Genomic DNA, 18,723 nt, shown 5'->3' with positions numbered 1-18,723 from the left:
AGGGAGGCAACAAAAGTGGTAAGCCTGACGCTCCACCACGAAACCTAACCAGTCCCTGAACCCCTGATGAATAGGAACGTGCCAATAAGTGCCCTTGAGGTCCAGGGACACCATCTAGGCACCCAGCTCCAACAGAAGCCAGACCTGAGAGAGTAGTCATCCGAAAGGAGGGACAAGGAATCCAGGGGTTCAGATGGGACAAGTCCAGAATGAACCTCAGATCCACACAGTCCTGTTTCGGCATTGGAAACAGGCGGGAAACCCACCTGATAGATTGGGGTCGTTTCGACCATGCCCAAGCGCATCCACTCCAAGATGACTTGAGGAAACGCAGGAGAAGCAACCTGTCCTATCAGCCCCGAATCCCCAGAGGACAAGTCACCCAACTCCACTGCAGGCCAGATGACATGACCGAAAAGGCCCACAAATAAAAGGTGACAAAGGGTCAAAGGTGTCATTGATCCAACAGGCAGCATGACGGAGGCAAAACAGGCGACCGTCACCCAGAGACAAGGTCACACAGCAACCTTCAAACCCGCACAAGGAAGGCTGGAACTCGGGAGACGCATCCATGGGTCCACCGAGCCTCAACAGGGGTTTCCAGGGCCCATACAGTAACAACTACGGGAAGCCTGGACAAGGTGTTGCTAACCGGTTAAAAAACCAAAACAAACATGGAGTAGATAATAACACTGAAACCCCTGTGACGTGTACAAGCACGGGGGCATAGCAGAGGGCCACCAAAACAGTATCAGGGGAACTATAGGCCCACTAGGCAGAACCCCAACCAGGCAAACAAAACAAAAGAAAAACTTTGCAAAAGTACACCATCCACAGAGGCAAAAGTACACCATCCCCAGAGGCAAAAGAAACCGGTCGCCGTTAAGGTGGCAGGAAGCGCAACACCTTGACACCCTAACCAGCACAGCACAAAGCAAACATCGCCCAGGAATTTGAGGCCAGAGAAGCCTCTGTCTCGGTTGTCATTAGCTTACGAACCGGTGCTAGGCAGCCGGCACAGTGAGGTCCGGGGAGCCCCCTCCCTCTCTCGGGGAGGGGAAGGCTGTGCGGACGATCGGCGCGGCAGTAAAGTGTGATGTTTGCTTGTTTACTTGTTTCCATGGAATTGTAGGGAGTTTCTACCTCTCTGTTCAGTTTTTTGTTTTAGTTTCTTACCATGTGGGGTTTGTTTTGTTATGCCTACCTTTCTGGGTGCCTAACCCTGGTCGATGACATAAGGAAAACCTCCAACCACAAGGGGGTTTTCGAGGGCTATTGCTCCCTGATACCTCTGTGAAGGGGCCAGGTTCTGGCGCTGGTCCCCTGGTAGGTCTGAATTCCATAGCTAATGTCCCAGTCTAATATAAAGTACATTAGCCTGATGAGCTCCAGGAAGCCGTAGGGGCTCCCCACAGAAAATATTTTAAATATTAGTTCAATGTGTATGAAATCTTTTATATTAAAAAATCACTAAAATATAATAAAAATACAGTATATATAATTTTCTTGAAACCTACAATATTTGTTTATAAAGTTATACAATACAGTATTTGCAAGGGATCCAGAGAGATATATTATCTGGATATATCCAAGAACATAAGAACAAAGGTAACTGCAGAAGGCCTATTGGCCCATACGAGGAATAAGAGGAATAAGAATAAATAAATAATAATAAATGGCCCATAAGAGATATATACTGTCCAGATTATCAAGGTCACCCTGCAACTATGGTGTCATTAAAGAGAAAATCATTTGCAGCAATGAAGTAATTTGAACCAGCATTCTAGTGATTCCCAGACACTTGCCTTAACCCACTCGACCACAATATGACAAAAACTACTCATGGCCGAATGGGTTAAGACTGGGAATCACAGGAATGCTGGTTCAAGTCACTTTATGACCCAAATGATTCTCTCATTGATACATCACACCTTTGTGATTTCTTTGTGTAGCGTCATTTAAGATAAATAAGAATAAGACAAACCTAATAATTTGAGACATAAGGCCATCAAACCACTCGCGAGAAAGTGGGCTTAGGGAGCCAAGTAATTGTCCCTGTGCCAGTGTCTTTGGATTCAGGGCATTAATCATGATTGGCCGATCACTCTCCATCAAACTCAGGGCAGAGGACAGAATCTGCAACATGAAATCGATCACAAAAAATGAGTATTAAGCATAATGAAATGCCCATTTCTGGGCTTACATCATTAGCTACCCTAGCTTACATACTGGCAAATGAATGGCCACAAGACACCCAAACTCTCTTTTAAGAAATGTTTTTAGGGAAAGCACAAAACTACCAAAACAAAACTATGGTAAATACTAAACAAGTACATATATAGTGAATCCCCCCTTCCCAACCACCAGATGGCAGGAGGACTGCCTTAGCCCTGCTAAGCATCCATCCATCACTCTCAAGCCCTTTGCACCACCACTTGCATGTAGTCCTTGCCGTCACAGTGGCTTCCAATCCATGACATCACAGTCGCTTGTAATCCATGTCATCACATTCACTAGTAATCCTTGCTGTTACAATCACTTGTAACACCTGCCATCATGAGTTGTTTCTAATCCCTGCCATCAGAGATGCTTATAATCCCAGCCTCACAGTCACTCATAATTCCAATCATCACAGTCACTTGTAATCTCTGCCATCAAAATTACTTGCAATCATCCCTCATCAGAGTTACTTGTATTAATTTGTGTTAAAATCATGTTTAATCCCTGCTTTCACAGGCATGTGCAATCCCTGCTACCATGGTTGCTTATAATCCTGGGGCCAGATTCACGAAAGCACTTACGCAAGCACTTACGAACCTGTACATCTTTCCTCAATCTTTGACGACTTTGGTTACATTTATTAAACAGTTTACAAGCATGGAAACTTGCCATTCAACTGTTGTTATTGTTATAAACAGCCTCCTGGTGCTTCGGAGCTCATTAACTGTTTAATAATTGGAAACAAAGCCGCCAAAGATTGCGAAAAGATGTACAGGTTCGTAAGTGCTTGCGTAACTGCTTTCGTGAATCTGGACCCTGGTTGTTAGAGGCATTTACATTCCATGCATCTACAGTTACTTGTATTCCCCATCATCACTGCCACTGTTTCTTGCATTCACTGCAGTTACAATCACTTCTATTCCCTATCACCCGTAAGTCCCTGAAATCCTTTAACCTTTATTATGGTTGTTTTGGCAGCACATGGGGGTCCCACAAGCATGACACCATGTCTTTCCTTCAGAGTCTCATTTAGCTGTAAGATCTTCAACACAAACTCATTAGTTATCAGCAGTCCATTGTCAGCACATGCCTGCAAAGACATCACCATTAAGAGGTACAGAATAATGTGGACATACTGTACATATACAATATACTATGCACCTGTTAATATATCTATGAATGCACATAAAACCAGCAACAAAAGTAGTGAAACACTAATTTCTGGGTGAGCCCCATTGGCTCATTGAAGCTATTATCACTGATAGTGTACCATCTATTAGGTCACATCAGCCACAAAGTTCTATAGGCCTACCGGGGACCAGAGCCAGAATCTGGCCAGCTCACAAAGGCGCAGGGAGCAGTGACATTTATGTATTTATTTATGCCACTACTGGGAAAGGAACCCATAAAGTCAGCAGGTCATAACAAAATAAATAAATCTATTTTATATATATATATATATATATATATATATATATATATATATATATATATATATATATATATATATATATATTTATATATATATATATATATATTTATATATATTTATATATATTTATATATATTTATATATATTTATATATATTTATATATATTTATATATATTTATATATATTTATATATATTTATATATATTTATATATATTTATATATATTTATATATATTTATATATATATATATATATATATATATATATATATATATATATATATATATATATATATTAATTATAGTGACATGAGGAGACAGTAATCCGTATGAGATGCTGAGCAAGAAAAAGCCAGAACAATAAAGAGGGTCCCACACTCAGGAACTGAAGAACAACTAGGAAGACAATACAGTGCCACAAAACCGCATGCTGTTGCAGCAGAAATCACAGGTAGGGACACCATTAACGAAGCCACCTGATCACTATAGAGATGGCAATAAACATGCATATGAAGGACCAGACACAAAGAGCAGATGTAGTCAAACCAGAGAAGTATGTCACGAGGCTGACCTCTGAAAGAGGCACAACCATGAAAAAACCAGCGTTGAATGTAATGAAATGTCAATTTCTGGGCTAGCCCCAGAGGCTTCCTAAAGCTATCATACACTGATTAGTGCCACACTACCAGGTGCCATCAGTCGCAGTGTTCTATTGCCCTACCGGAGACTACGAGCCACAACCTGGCTCCCTGTTGAGAGTCGCAGGGAGCGATGGCCTATGAAAACTTCACATTTAAAACTTAATTATACTTGCCACTACTAATAAAAACCAACGAATGGACCTGGGGGAAAAAAAAAAAAAGATAAATGCACCCCCCCCCCCATTTCCAGGGGGGTGCATTTTCAGTCCAGCTGAAAGGCTTCCACTGCGAAGGCCTCACAGTCACAGTCAGGGAAAGATGTAGCTGTAGCATGAGGGTAGATGATGAGACTATGCCAACACGAAGAAGTTTACAAACAGGTACTTGAACGTCCGGCAAGCCTGTAATTCGGAATGACAATCCAATCCGTGGAAGAAACAGAACTGGACAGAAAGTCGGCCAGGATGTTGGACTCACACTGGATGTGAACGGCACCCTGAGAACTCAGCCAATGAACTATTAAAGTGATCAGCTCCAAGGCTATGGACTAAAGAACAGATCAAAGGAGGAAAATGTGAGGTGCCAAAAACAGCCCAAATGGGAAACACAACAGCAGAAAACTTCGCCTCCCCACAGTGAAAGTGAACCAATCTCCGAACCCCGGTAGGGAATCCAGAGAACACTTAAGTGTGTGGCTCGAGAGAGAACGAGCCCGGGTCAACGGAGTCACCCAAAAAAAGGCAAGACAAGAACTGGTGCTGAAAACCCAGAATGGAAATAGGCCCAGGAGGCTCTGACTGCCCAGGTGAGACCGGCCCACTGGGCGAAGGGGTACAGACCGAACCATGATCTAAATAATCAACACTCCCAGATCAGAGTCCCTAAACACCAAACAAGGCAGTTGCGAGGCATTCAACCGGGCACACAACCCGGCATGATGCAAAACAGAAAACCTGCGAAGCAAAGTGACCATTGCTTGATACCTCTAGACTTCTACAGAAGAATGAGTGAGATGGAGCACATGAGGGGAAACAAATTCCACATGACTTGGGGCTGAAGATGTCACCAACCCAACAAACACCATGACAGAGGCAGAACATAAGAGTGTCACCCAGTAGCACAGGTAATGAATGCACAAATTTGCACAAGGTGAGAGCAGACTTGGAAGAGGCATCCATAGTACAACTGAGCCCACAGGGGTTTTCGAACGCCTGCATGGTGAATGAGTCCAACAGGAAGCCCAGACACTGGAGTCTGCTACGCAGCTAAACCCCGTCAACAGAGGCAACCAAACTGGCCGAAGTCAAAGGAAAAGCCAAGTGGGCAGCAAAGGGGGGTTCTACCGCACACATCCTAGGCTGGTCTAATATGGCAAAAGGCAGAACCCCCCCCCAAGCAAAAGAGGCAAGTGAAAACAGAACACCAATGACAAAATAGCCATAGAGCCCTCCTCCCCAATACTAAACCGCAGCAAATGAACAACTTCGGAGAAATCGACGCACCATGTGCTAACTTAATAACAGGTTGTGCAGACCACAGTGCACCCCACCAGCCAAAAACACTCCAACCCAAAGAAAGACAGTCACAGACCACCGGGCTTACCTTAAGGGCGAGGCCCACCTCTAGCAAGGAAGCTCCCTAAAGGGAGTGTTTCCTGAATGCCGCAGGGAAGACAACCCTGACAAGACAAGGGTAGTACTTACAAAGTGCACAGGGAATGAAACCATGAGCACATGCAACTCCAGTACACTAAACTCCTGGCTCATGCACACTTCTGTGTAAGAACGCAGCCTCAAAGGCAATGACACTATTCAAAAATGGAAAACCGGAGCCAGAGCAACGATGGCCACCACACCAGTCTAAAACTGAACGGTGTTGGGCCCAGCTGACTAGAGCTGGCTCCCTCCTACCCCTAGAGAGGGGGGAGGGGGTGGAGCGAACTAGCTTCAGGAAATCAACGGGACTTCCCACAGAAATTAACCAAATATTTAACAAGATATGATCTGATATCCACTTTCAGAGTATCATTTGTTGGACATCCACTGTGTAGAGCCTGTTATTAATAAATTTCATCGACATGCAAATTCATCTAAATAAGAATGCTGACCACTGAAAATATTTTAATTGTCTAACATTTGTGTGATCATAAAATATGTGTGCATAAAACAAAGAGTTAACTGTATTGTATTACAAAGATTATAATATTATTAGCAATAAAAATGATGGAAAGTTTCTTGGCATATTCCTAGACAAGAGACTCAACTTCAGTACCCACATACAACACATAACTAAGTCTCTAAAACAGTTGGTATACTCTCCAAAATCAGATATTATGTTCCTAACTCTGCTCTCATCTCTCTATATTATGCACTAATCTATCCCTATCTCAACTATGGTATCTGTGCATGGGGTTCAACCACTGCAAACCACCTCAAGTCCATCATCACCCAGCAAAAATCTGCTATCAGAATAATATCAAATTCTGCTTTCAGACAACACACAGCCCCCTTGTTTAACTCCCTAAACATGCTAAATATAATCTCACTCCACAAATTCTCTCGTGTCAACTACATTTACAAAACCCTGTTCTTAAATGCAAATCCTTGTCTGAAACTCTTCCTAGACAGATGTAATAGGACCCATTATCACCACACCAGAAATAAATATCTCTTCGATATCCCCAGAGTTAAACTTAATCTGTGTAAACACTCTATGCAAATAAAGGGACCCAGTTTATGGAACTCACTCCCTACTGAATTGAAAAGCTGTCCAACTTTTACATCATTCAAAATCAATACTAAAAAGTACCTAATTTCATCTTCATAGTTTTTCACTTTTTGCCTTAAAATTGCACTGTATCTATTGCTACCCAATCTCCCAACCTTTATGTTCCCAATTTGAACATCTTTACCATTGTGATCATTGCTGTTTTCTTATATGTGCTGCCAATCTGTTGTATGGTGTTTATAAATCTTGTTTATCTGTATCTTTTGCTACCCAGTCTCCCAATCTTTATGTACCCATTCTGAACATCTTTACCATTGTGATCATTGCTGTCTTATATGTGCTGTCAATCTGCTGTATGGTGTCTATTAATCTTGTTTAAATTACTAATCAAGCTGTCAATGTAATCAATCAGAGCTTTAATATAACAATGTGCTTTAATATACTTATCTCTCTCATCTCATTTTTCTCTTGTAATGTATCTTTCATTTTTCAATTCTGATTGAAATTACCTACTTAAAATTATCTGCTAGATTAAGGACCTGCCCGAAATGCTGCGCGTACTAGTGGCTTTACAAGAGTGTAAATACTGTACTATCCAATGTATTCTCACAAACCCAATGTACCTTCTTGTATATATATAAATAAATAAATAAATAAATAAATATTTACATCACCTTACATAATATTTTGATAAATTTTCTAAGAAAATCTTATGGAAATGACATAATTAATATTTAATTTATATGCATCACTCTTTTTTTTTAGAAAATATAGGAAATAATGTAATAACATGAAATAATAAGAACAGCTTTCAGATTTACTGTCAGAGAAAAACATGCCTTTTCAATACAATTAGTAAGACTGTCTGCCGGTGGTTTTGGTGTGGGTGGCAACTCTAGGAAAAAGTCTACCAGAATGTCTTCAAATCTATGAAAGTCTTCAGCCACCAGCTTAGGATGATTGACCTCTCTTAAGGCTCGGAGAACAACTTCAGTCTCAGACCACTCGGGAAATGAGATCCGCAGTCTTCCAGTGACCATCAGGACGGTTTTCACAGCTCGCATACCTTTGCCAGAAAAGTTTCCTTTTGATAATTAAACTGTACTACAGAATCAAACTGACAAGTTATAGCAAAAATCATATATAGTAATTTATTTTAAAAGCAAATATAATGCCAACACTATAAATAAATTGATGAGAATTTAATACAGTAAGTGTATACGCTCAGTAACAGATTAGTAGATACAAGATATATTTATGATTTTGAATTTGAGATAAAAATTATTAAGTACTGACCAAAGTCATAGTGGTGGTGAGGGTGAAGCATCTGCCGAGCATGATTCATAATGCTGACAACACGTGAAGCAAGGGCACGGGCATGCAAGAACCCACATGACATCAATGAAACCTCCGCAATGGAGTGGTAGTCTGCCATCATCATCGATACAGGTCGAAGTAGAAGCTGTTGACACAAACATTAACAAATATTGAATAATTGTTTTTATTTTGTTATTTATTTATTTATATTTACAAGAGTTGTTATATTCTTGTACAGTGACTAGCATGCATAGTGTTTTGGGCAGGTCCTTAATCCTAATTTTTCCCCAGAACCCACCAAATCATTTAACAACCAGGTACCCATTCACTGCTAGGTGAACAGAGGCTACAGTTAAGGATTTGCACCCGGTCAATCCTTCCTGACCAGGATACGAACCCAGGCCAAAGCATTCACGAAAAGCTGGGCGAGTGTTTTACTACTGTGGCATGGGGACTGCGCCATTTAAATTTATGAAATTTAAATGCCTTTCATTCATTGATCACAATGTGACACTTCCATCTGTATTCACTGTTGCTATGCATAATTCTTCTCAATTATAAAACCAGTGTTGAATGTAATGAAATGCTTTTTCTGGGTGACACCTGAAGGCTTCCAAGAGCTATCCAGGCTGATATGATAATGTCAGACTTTGGCATCAGTCTTGTGTATGGAGTTCTTTAGGCCTACCAGGGACCATGAGCCTGAACCTGGCTCCCTCAGAGAGGCACGAGGAGCAATGGCCAATAGAATCCCCCGTGTGGTTGGAAGCATTCTATGTCTGCTATCGACCAGGTCAAGCACCCAGAAAGGTAAGCATCCCAAAACAAACTCCTATTCTGGTTAAGAAATTGCTACTGTGAGCCTAACTAGTGGACAGAACTCCCAAAATAAAAACGAGCTAACGAGCATGACATCACCACGTCGCCGCGCCGCTGTCTGCTCAGCTAGCCCCCTCCCTGGGAGGGGGAAGGAGGAGCCCCAGACCCTTTGTGCCAGCAACCTAAGACCTCAGTTCTGAGGCTGGATAAAAAAAAAAAAAAAAAGACCCAACAGGCAGCAGACGGAGGTAAAAACAGTGAAAGTCACCCTGAGCCAAAGGGACAGAGCAATCGTCAAACTCGCACAAAGCGAAGGGGGACTCGGGGATCACATCCATCGGACCCATGTGCCCCCGTTGGGATTCCCAGGGTCCTGTGACGGAACTCATGCTCAGGGAAGCCCAGGCAGAGTACTGCTAACCGGCGCCTAAGTCTACCAAACTACTTTCTAAGAACTGAACCCCCGAGACGTGTACACTCACGGGGACCAAGAAGGGGGTACCACCGGAATAGAGAAAAATACTCGGTACACAGGGGAATATAACCAAGGAAGACCCCCCACCCCCCACCAGGCAGTCAAACAAAAAGAAAACCCTGCAAGAGGACAGCGTATCCAGGCGGAACAGAGCCTCCTTTGCGAAGATACGCGAAGTAGGAAATCTCTGGAAAGACGGAGCCAAGGTACCCAAAGGAGCCCGGAACCGAACCTGGGGAGGAGCTGAACCTAAATCATACTCGTACAGGAAAAAGGGGTAAGAAAACCCATCCCCCTGCAACAATAAGCCCCGTGAGGAAGGCAAAACCACCCAATCTGGGTCAAAGGGAGCGCAAGGCCCCCAGGTCGACTCCTCCCCAGCCTCAAGATCCATTCCCCCCCGTCGGGACCCGGGGCAGACCCTGTCCTCCAAACCCTCTACTCCTGAATTAAAGGCAGACAAGTAGGGGGCCTGCTGGTGGGACCCAGAAGTCTCGGCAGGAGGAACCGGCTCAAATGCCTCTGTCTCCACCCCGAATGGGGAAGCCCCTGAAGCCGCCCGAGTCTCATTACCAACTAAACCCGGTGCCGAATCCGAAACCCTCAGAATATTGGGAGCCGCACACAGGGAGGAGGTGCAGCATGAACCAAAGGGGAAGGACCAGGGAGCGTGGAAGGAGCCAAATTCAAAGCGACTAATGCCCCCAGGTCCCGCTCCCGAAAACCAAAACGGGGCAGCCTCGGGGCATCCGGGTGGGAACCAATTTAGTGCGTTGCAGTAATCTAAGCCTAACATGCAACGCGGATGCTGCCTGTATCTAACAGCAACATCATCAGGATAAAACTGGAGCACTAGCAGAGAACACGACTTGCAAGACTCTGGGTCAAAAGTGTCGTTGACCCAACAGGCAGCATGATGGAGGCAAAACAGGTGACTGTCACCCTGAGACAAGGGCACACAGCAACCTTCAAACCCACACAAGGAAGGCTGGAACTCGGGAGACGCATCCATGGGTCCACCAAGCCCGGACAGGGGTTTCCAGGGCCCAAACAGAAACAACTACGGGAAGCCTGGGCAAGATGTTGCTAACCGGTTTAAAAACCCAAACTAACATGGGGTAGATGATAACACTGAAAACCCCTGGGATGTGTACAAGCACGGGGGCCTAGCAAAGGGCCACCAAAACAGTATCAGGGAAACTATAGGCCCACTAGGCAGAACCCCCCAATGTGGGGGAGCCGTAGGGGCTCCCCACAGAAAAAATAATTTTATACCTGGTTACAGAGCATCTAAAGGAAACTTTCTCAGAAATACCATTACTGTACAATATATAAAACTTACCTTAAGATTGTCAGGGAGTGCAACACGACCCCGATACTGTGGGTTCATTGTCACAGCAATAAAACCTTTTGGGTTAAGAGCAAGAGGGTGCCCCCCTTCCATGCTGAAAGTGTCTTTGAACTCCCGTCTAGCACTTATCAATGTCAGGATTTGTTGGGCTGCTACACTTAATACTCCCACCTGTAATACAGTTAATATTAGTGGAGCACTGAAATCCTTAAAGTGCAACTATTATCAAAATTCCAATCATGACTAAACCAAGTTAATTTGCTTGTTTTTAATTTGCTTGTTATTATATCTTTATTTCCTGGAGCGCAGGCAGGAGAGATACATAATAATCTAGACTTGGAAAATATTAGAAGGACTGGTTACAAATCTGCACAAAGAAATAATAACATCAATGACCAGAGTGCATGGCAGGATGTGCCCAATTGCCCCCATTAAAAAGCAGAGGTACAATAGGCATGCTGAGAGCAACTCATCCTCAGCCTATGTTCATTCATCCAGTGGTCTAGCCCAAAGACACATTAATAAATTTAAACATGCTGTTCAATTCAAAATAGGAATTTTCTAAAAAACCAGCGTTGAATGTAATGAAACGCCATTTTCTGGGTGAGCCTCGGAGACTCCCTGGAGCTTATCGGGCTAATGTATGTTATATTAGACTGGGACATTAGCTAAGGAGTTCAGACCTACCAGGGACCAATGCCAGAACCAAGCCCCTTCGGAGAGGTTTTAAAGAAAACCAACACCCAAGCGTTCCCAGAGGAACAGAAGACAGGCAGAAAACACCAGAAAAGCAAAGAAACCCCCTGAAAGAGGTGAAAAACTCCCCCAAGACACTAGCTCATACACCCAGGAGCATGTAAACAAACCGCAACGCCGCCCTGGTGGCCACGTTGGGAAACCGACAGAAGAAAATGGGCACCAGAAACAGGGGGCCGTGACCGGCGCAATAGAGCCAAAAACACGCCAGCAAATGTGGGAAGCAAGCAGACTAGATGGACAAAAAAACTCTGCCCAGAAGTAGAAAACCCAGGCAGGGGCAAACAGCCCCAGAACTGCTAGCAGGCATACCCCACAGCCCCGGGAATCCGCAACAGAGGCCCCGGAGTAGAGCTGTCCTCCACACCCTCCGCCCTTAAAGAAAAGGAAGAGTCCAGGGGGAAAGGCAGCAAGAAAGGGTCGCTGTAAGACCCAAAAACCTTGGCAGGAGGAACAGGTTGGAAAACCTCCGTCCCCAACCTGAACGGGGCAGCCCCCGCCAGTCTCTCGGCCCTAACTAAACCCTGCCCCGACCCCAAAACCCGCAGTCGGTCAGGAGCCGGGAACAAGGAGGGAAAAGGGCGAACAGCACTTAACCAAAACGGGATGACCCTAAGGCATCCGAGTGGGAAACCAACCTAGAGCGTGGCAGGAACCTAAACCTAGCTTGCAACACGGATGCCGCCTGTACTCTGAACAGCAATAACACCAGGAGAGTACTGGAGAACAAGCAGAGAACAACTCGCAAGACTCCGGGTCAAGGTGTCAATGACCCAACAGGCAGCATGATGGAGGTATAAGTGGCGACTGTCACCCGGAGACAAGGGCACAGCAACCAATGAACCCACACAAGACGGGTTGGAACCCAGAAGACACATTCAATGATCCACCGAGGCCCAACAGGGTTTTTCAGGGCCCGTAGGCTGACTGCTACAGGAAGCCCGGGCAAGGTGTTGCTAACCGGTAAACACCTAAAACTAACAAGGGGTAGATGCCAACACTGAAAACCCCTGCGATGTGTACAATCACAGGGGCCTAGCAGAGGGCCACCAAACACTACCAGTGGAACTATAGCCACACTAGGTAGACCCCCATCAGGCAATTGAAAATAAAAAAAACAGGGACAAAAGTACGACGTCCCCAGAGGCAACAGGAACCGGTCGCCGCATAGGTGGCGGTGCGGCGAAACTTCATGGAGAAACTTTTCCTGTCACAATTTCCTGATGGAAGCTCCCAGGATGGACCGAGGCATCAGAGTCATTGAAAACTAGGTATGCTGTATATGATGGAATAAAAGTCAATCTAGCACATAGATCAACCCCTAAAATTTTGAGAATTCAGGTTTAGGCCTATATTCACTGAATAAGACGACTCCCCCAAAATAAGGCACCACTTTCCCTGTCCTACTGTATGGAAAGAAAAACTATGGTATCTCATAAGTATACACACTTGTTTAATGAATATTTACCACATCAGGTTAAGGTGGTAATATACACATGGAAAATACTGGAGGGACAGGTCCCAAATCTGCACAGTAAAATAACAACGTACTGGAGTGAACGACATGGAAGAAAATGCAGAATAGAACCAGTGAAGAGCAGAGGTGCCATGGGCACAATCAGAGAACACTGTATGAACATCAGAGGCCCACGGTTGTTCAATGTCCTACCAGCGAGCATCAGAAATATTACAGGAACAACCGTGGACATCTTCAAGAGGAAACTAGATTGTTTCCTTCAAGGAGTGCCGGACCAACCGGGCTGTGGTGGGTATGTAAGCCTGCGGGCCGCTCCAAGCAACAGCCTGGTGGACCAAACTCTCACAAGTCAAGTCTGGCCTCGGGCCGGGCTTGGGGAGTAAAAGAACTCTCAGAACCCCATCAACCAGGTATCAACCAGGTATCAACCAGGTATCAAGGTGTTAGAATTAGTTTTTTCAGCAGCCATGTCAACCTCTTACCTCTGCTAAACTATTGCCCAAGTTTCTTTTATTGGTATTACTCAAAGGTTACAACATGCACTTGGTAGCGCAAACACAATGATAAAAACTTTTCACAGAAATACTGGTAATATAGAATGATAATATCAAATGACAAATACTGCTGAAAGAATTTCCATAAACTCTTACCAGTAAGTTGTACCATATGATTGTATAAACAAAAAGATGTGCTTGCCATTCTTCATTTACTCAAATAAAATATTGAAATATACGCTAAATTATTGTAAAATATAAATGATAGTTCCTCCCCACGAACCCATAGTTCAACAACTAGCCGCTTAGTGTTGGTGGTGCAACTGGTATGCCGATCAGCTGTTGTACATGGCAAATTTGCAGGGCTGTTTTCTATTACTGTAATGTAGTATGTGTTAACCATTGTGGTGAAATTTGTTTTTCAGATAGTTTAGACAATTCTACGACACCACTTCTAAAACACTTTTAGTTGTGTGACGTGACGCAGTAGCGCAGCTATACTGGGCAGATGTAATGTGGCTCGCACCTCGCATTAATAAAAGAAGTGCTGCTTTGGCCCTTGCAGTGCACTGGATATAATGAACAATCAGATGAAACCTTAATGCAATTTACTCTTATATTAAATATGAACAAACACATGAAAAATAATATCTGAAACTATCTGTTCACATACACTTGGCTAGCACACGAGAAAGTATATAATAATAACAGTAAATTACATGAATGAACTTACGTTAATACAAAACAATAAAGGTGAAAAGAACTACAGTGGTGAGCGGGGTCAGGAGTACTTATACTCCTGCTGGTGACATCACATCTTCTGTCACTGAGGATTGGAATTGGAGGTCAGCAGCATAACTGCTAGTCACCCACAGATAACCAGAGCCAGCAGGAACACCTGCCTGGGGTTCTGGGGCTGGGTGGAGGGTGACGGTGGGTACTTTCCAGACATACGTCTGGGTTGGCTGGCATATAGGTGATATGCAGAGTGATATGTTATACTTATAGGTGATGTAACATGAAGGCAAGTAGAAAGAGGCAGTTTCCTCCGCCATGCTGAATTATGTGAGAGTTGCAACCGAGTTCTAACTCGCATAGCTCACCAGCCTAACCTAATATTTACGAACCTATGATGATCTACCCTATGAGTTACGGCAAGTCACCCAGTCATTGATAATGGTAATAATTTCTACGTTAAATAGACTTGCCAAACATGCACTCGTTTCAGACACTTCACTGTGACCTCTACTCTTCACTAACCTCAAGTCTGTTGAACTCATCAAAGCAAGCCCAGCTTCCAGATGCAGCAACTCCAGTGAAGAACTTTCCCATGGCAATAAAATCCAAGTCATCAGAACAGTTGAATACAAGACAGTTCATGGCCAGTGACCGAGCCAAGTCCTGCAAAAGATTGATGCCTAATGAAATTGCTAACATTTTGTAATACATTTTTAACTATCAAATGCAATTTCCTATAAGCATTAACACAAAAAACAAGCATTGAATGTAATGAAATGCCTCTTTCTGGAGGTGCCCCAGTGGCTACCTGAAGCTATCTTGCTGAAAATCCTCTATACTAATATGTCACAGTTGTTGTAGAAGTTCTCTTTGGCCTACAAGGGAACAGAGTGAGAACCAGGCTCCCTCGCAGAAGCGCAGGGAACCTGGGAGTTATTACCAATCTGCCGGTAATAACGACCGGTTTGGGAGACCGGTATTTAGAGCCTCATAACGGTCTGGCGGTCGATATTACCGAAGGTTGGTATTGGGTTTGTTTTGGCATCAGGGAGGTCCTCGTATGGCAAGCAGGCTGCCTACCTCTATCCTCCCTTCCCTCACCCTCACTGCACCTCTTTCCCCACTCCCTCACTCCTGCTTTCCCCCACTCCCTCACTTCCTACCTCCCCCCTCAAGACCCTTTCTGGGAAATGGCTCAGTAGATTGCCAGCCAGCCAGCGACAGCCTGGAGAATCTCCATCTAATACAAAAAAGCATTCATGAAACAATTTAAAACTTTTTATTATCCTAATAATATTAGGAATATTCAAACCAGATGGAAAATTCTGGATGGAAAAACATCCAGAATTTAGTTAAGAAACATCTGGTTAACTGGGTCAAGTTTGTTAGGCTTATCAGTGAGCCGGTCCCTTCCCCACCACTGACACACTTCCCCCCCCACCCCCCCATACTTCCCATACACACGCTGTCTCTGCTTCACCTCAAGTCAACGTCCATCGCGCCATCCCTCTCTCCCTTCCTCCCTCAATCCATTTATCCATCAATCTCCATCCTATCATCCATCTCCATCCTCTCCCTCCCTGCCTACCACCCAGCCTCTGCCTGCCTCTCTCCCAAGCTCTGCCTGCCTGCCTGCCTCCTTGCCTCTCCCTCCCTGCCTCCCAAGCTCTGCCTGCCTGCCTGCCTGCCTGCCTCCTTGCCTCTCCCTCCCTGCCTCCCTCCCAAGCACTGCCTGCCTGCCTCCCTCCCTGCCTACCTCCCAGCTTCTTCCTGCCTGCCTCCCTCCTTGCCTCTCCCTCCATACCTCCCTCCTTGCCTCTCCCCTCCCTGTCTCCCTCTCAAGCTCTGCCTGCCTCCCTCCTTGCCTCTCCCTCCCAAGCTCTGCCTGCCTGCCTGCCTGCCCATCCACCCACCAGTCAGCCATCACTGACACAACGAGTGCATTTGGAGACAACATGGTAAATGGATGTTCCTTGATTGTGCAGATATGTCCAACAGTCACGGAATGAATACTCCAGCCTCATGACAAATCAAAGCAATGTGCCTTGAATCTGTAACGTCACAGGATAGAAGGCACTAGAGTGGTGGACGCAGTGGCTGTCTGCACAAAATATATCTTACCTGAATGTTACTTGAAAAATTACCGACACTTAACTTCGGAAATACCGGAGCTCCAGAAATAACGACCAGGGTACAGCCCCATATAGGCCATTAAATCGAGTGGATATTGTATTTTGTCATCATCTTTCTGTGGGGAGGGGAGCCCTGTCGGTTCCCCGGAGCTATCCAGGCTGATATGGATATGTATAACTTTCTGGCATCAGTTAATGTGCATGAAGTTCTTGCCTACCAGGGACCACGACCATAACCTGGCCCCCTCAGAGAGGGATGAGGAGCAATGGCCTGCAGAAACCCGTGTGGTTGGGAGCATTCTATGTCTGCCATCGACCGGATCTGACACCCAGAAAGGTAGGCGCCCCAAAACAAACCCCTATTCTGGTGAAACTATTGCTGTCAAAAGCCGAATGAGTGGACAGAACTTCCAAACGAAAATTAGCAAACAAGCATGACATCATGTTGCCGCGACGCTGTCTGCGCAAACCCTCCCTCCTCCCTCGGAGGGGGAGCCCCAGACTCCCACGCCTACGATCCACCCTTCAGTTCTTAGGCTGGATGTCATGATACGCAAAAACACCGCTGACTGAGAGGGAGGGAGGGATGCCAGGGAGCCTTCAGGACTCACCCAGAAAACGGCGTTTCATTACAGGGACGTTTCATTACTCCCCACTTCTGGGGGGAGCCTTGTCGGTTCCATGGAGCCAACTACCCAAAGACAAGGAAAAAACAGGGACTTACCCTGGCAGCGGTCATTCCTCACTCTTTAACATGAAGCCAAGACAACTGGCTACAACCGCCGACCCAATGCAATGCAGGCCCTATGAGGACCAGGGACATTGACAAGGTAGCGAGCGGCCAGGACCCTGTTCGACTTCCAAAAATCCTGTGCCCGAATGTCAACCTAAAACATGTTGCCAAAGACGGCAGCCAAAGCAGCAAACTTACGAACGTCATGGGCACGAGGATAGACCGCAGGCGGGCTAGCCTAAATAATCCTGCGGACGCCCTAGGAGACCCGAGCCCGGGAACAGAAGAAGGGAAATGGGATCAACCCAAAGCACATCCCCGGCCACTGAAGCCGTGGCTGGCAAATAACGGCGGAGAGCCGCAACCAGACACAAGACATGATGCACCCCCAGCCTGACCAACCAAGCATCACAACCATCAACAACCCAAGGACCTCTCCGGAAAGCAGCCATTTCATTCTTCGCCAGAATAAAAGGAGACAGCTGCAACCAAACAAACCTACCACCAGGTCCAAATGAGCAGAAATCCCTGCGCCGGAGGAGAGCATGAAGCTCCATGACCCGACCCCCATAGGCCAATGCTAACAGGAAAAAGAGCCTTGGAAAACAATCCTGAACTGAAGGGGCCACCACAAACCAAGGAGAAGAGAGGAAAGAGAGCACCCAGTGCAAGGACCAGGAGCGTTTAGGCGCTGCATGAGCAGGCCAGAGGTGAAAAAACACACGAGAAAACTTGCAGAACAGAGCAGACGTAACATCAATACCGAACGCGAGCTGGAGCAGCTCCACCAGCGCCGCACGATAGGAGGCGACAGTATTTGGCATAAGATGACGGTCCTGACACAACCACGATAGGAAAAGTCAAAACAACCCTATCAGAGACCGAAGTATACCAATGCAGTGATAGGATAAACCAGAAGGACCACCAGAAAACCTCATACTGCTGCCAAGACGAGGCATGCAGATGGGAGACGAGCAACGAAGCCACCTGCACCCCATACAAATGGTGATAAACTCGAGTCTGAAAGACAAGACGCAAAGACTCGAGGGAACCAGCCTCGTATCGGGCAGGACAAATCTTCTGAGAGGCGGAGCTGCGGGAAGACCGTCAGGTTCAGACACCGAGCTAGCAGCACCTGAAACCAAGGCTGGGCTGGCCACCAAGCAGCCAAGAGGACTACTCTTCCCTGGTAAGTCTCCAAGCGGGCCAGAACTTGGAGCAACAGCTGATCCGGGGGAAAGAGGTACAGGTAACCTCACCTCACCCAGTCCTGCCTGAAGGCATTGACCCTGACTGCCTCACAGTTGGGGAAGGCCGCCACAAATACCAAAAGATGCCACAACCACGCCGACACAGGTGATATCCACTTCCGGAGGCCTGAAAGCCCGGCAGAGCCAACAGAACGAGTCGG

General features: G+C 45.5%; 1 protein-coding gene across 2 annotated transcripts in view; it reads right to left on the bottom strand.

Annotated features, from left to right (window-relative positions):
- LOC123768912 (dynein axonemal heavy chain 7) overlaps positions 1-18,723 on the bottom strand; it is a 339,155-nt gene that overhangs the window by 184,664 nt on the left and 135,768 nt on the right. For both annotated transcript variants that reach the window (XM_069309142.1, XM_069309143.1), the window contains 6 exons: positions 14,970-15,110; positions 10,974-11,153; positions 8,317-8,482; positions 7,860-8,086; positions 3,176-3,310; positions 1,985-2,136 (listed from right to left, as the gene is read on the bottom strand). In XM_069309142.1, coding sequence (XP_069165243.1) covers positions 1,985-2,136; positions 3,176-3,310; positions 7,860-8,086; positions 8,317-8,482; positions 10,974-11,153; positions 14,970-15,110 — 1,001 coding nt within the window. The remainder of the gene's footprint in view (positions 1-1,984; positions 2,137-3,175; positions 3,311-7,859; positions 8,087-8,316; positions 8,483-10,973; positions 11,154-14,969; positions 15,111-18,723) is intronic.

The sequence above is a fragment of the Procambarus clarkii genome, chromosome 64 (genome assembly GCF_040958095.1).
Source record: "Procambarus clarkii isolate CNS0578487 chromosome 64, FALCON_Pclarkii_2.0, whole genome shotgun sequence".
Classification (NCBI taxonomy): Eukaryota; Metazoa; Arthropoda; class Malacostraca; order Decapoda; family Cambaridae; genus Procambarus; species Procambarus clarkii.
This window is presented reverse-complemented; position numbering and strand designations above follow the sequence as displayed.